At 37.9% G+C, this 1,834-nt stretch overlaps 1 protein-coding gene across 1 annotated transcript in view; it reads left to right on the forward strand.

Moving 5' to 3' along the window:
* LOC107696023 (cyclin-dependent kinase 2-like) overlaps positions 1 to 740 on the forward strand; it is an 11,036-nt gene extending 10,296 nt beyond the window's left edge. Inside the window, exons 4-5 of the mRNA XM_016496157.1 lie at positions 456 to 626; positions 732 to 740. Coding sequence (XP_016351643.1) covers positions 456 to 626; positions 732 to 740 — 180 coding nt within the window. The remainder of the gene's footprint in view (positions 1 to 455; positions 627 to 731) is intronic.
* Positions 741 to 1,834: the final 1,094 nt, after the last annotated feature.

Here is a 1,834-nt window from a genome sequence, read left to right on the forward strand (position 1 = left end):
AATAATTTTATGTACACATTTTAGAATTAGTCTAATTCAAATGAGAATCAGAAGGCTGAATCTCGACTGACAGAGGAGGAGTTGGGGATGGAGAGGGTAATTAGCTATTGAGCAATGCAAAAACTGCTGATAATACTGATGGACCTTATATATGAATGCTTAGATAGGTGTCGTATTCCCATAGGTAGATGGGGATCAGCTGAGAGTCAGTTGATGCAAGCTTGACTAACGTGACCTGCCAGAACTAACGCTATGCTTGATATTTGTATAGCGCATTTCTCACACACTTGTTGTTAATAATAAATGACACTATAAAAATATGGTAGGCTTATGATGCTGTTAACAAATGCAGCTTACATCTGTTAAACATCCAAGGCAATGTAGTAATGGCCAAATGTTGGCTAAATAGTTTATCTTATATCTGTTGGTCTAATTGTTTGTCTGTATTTGTTCAGAGTTACCTGTTCCAGTTGCTCCAGGGACTGGCCTTCTGTCACTCTCATCGTGTTCTTCACAGGGACCTTAAACCCCAGAATCTCCTAATCAACGCTCAGGGTGAGATCAAACTGGCTGACTTTGGTCTGGCCAGAGCGTTTGGTGTACCTGTGCGGACTTACACACATGAGGTGAGAGGCAGAAACATGGTTCTAGATTTCTAAAGGATATGTTTTGTGTATTTCTACCTTAAATAAGATGAAATCATCAAAAGTGTAACACTGTGTCCTAACCAGGCACGATAAGATTCAGCGACAAGCAATTTATCTGTCCACAGCAGATGCGACACAGCTACAAGACGCAAAAAAAATTAAAATTAAATTCACAACCAATCAGAAGAGCGAATGGGCGGGCTCTTTTTGCAAGAACACTGCACTTGCAACTAAATGGTTAAGGACATAATCTAATTCATAAATATTAGATTATTTTAAAATGATTGAAAATACATACTGAGTGACTGATACAATCTTTGGAATACACTGTTGGTTCACATTGAGTTTACAGTTTTAATATTTCCTTTCATTCTTTTTTTCAAGATCTGAGATAAATTATCCATTGCCGCTTTTCATAATGCTATTAATGCTATACAAAATGATATTCATGGTTTTCATCATCAGAAGTGTCCATGGTGCTCCATGTACAACAGCTACAACAGCACATGAATGTTGAGACAGAGCGAGTCAAATAGGTGATACTGTGCATGTGTCGAGCTCCTCAGTCCGCGTTCATCCACAGTTGAGTATACTTTAAAAGCTGTGCAGACGCGGCTGTGCGCGAGACAGAACGCGGAAAGTGAAGTATTCCTGTGCCTATGGAGCAATGCGGATGTCAGATGATTAAAACATTCAATTTAGTTATTAATACATTATTTTAATTTGATTGTAATATTTATTATTCAAATTATTTTGGATTTTGTTGCTGTTTTTGTATGCTTCGTTTAGCTTGTGTAAAACATCTAGCCTATAATTCGTTTTTTGCACAATAAAATCTTTACTGTTTAAATTGTGTTCATTGAAGGTGGGGGGCGGTCACGTTGCCGGCTCAACATCGTGATGTCAGTCAGCCATCAGCGATTGCACTTGCAACTAAATGGTCTATTGGCCCAACCCTAGTTGTCACTGCATAATATTCCACTTCTAATAGCACTGTTTCAACATGTGCCTTACATTTCTCGTACAGCTCTGCTATGGCAAGTTGAGAAATTGTTGTGTGATGGCATTACATACTGCTTTTCAAGCGAGTGGATCATGTTTTTTTTTTTGCTTTGGACTGCATTTAGATCATACAAAGATTTGTGGTGACTGACAGAAAACAAAAATAATGACTTTATTCCACATTT

The sequence above is a fragment of the Sinocyclocheilus anshuiensis genome, unplaced genomic scaffold (genome assembly GCF_001515605.1).
Source record: "Sinocyclocheilus anshuiensis isolate Anshui unplaced genomic scaffold, SAMN03320099.WGS_v1.1 scaffold746, whole genome shotgun sequence".
Lineage (NCBI taxonomy): Eukaryota > Metazoa > Chordata > Actinopteri > Cypriniformes > Cyprinidae > Sinocyclocheilus > Sinocyclocheilus anshuiensis.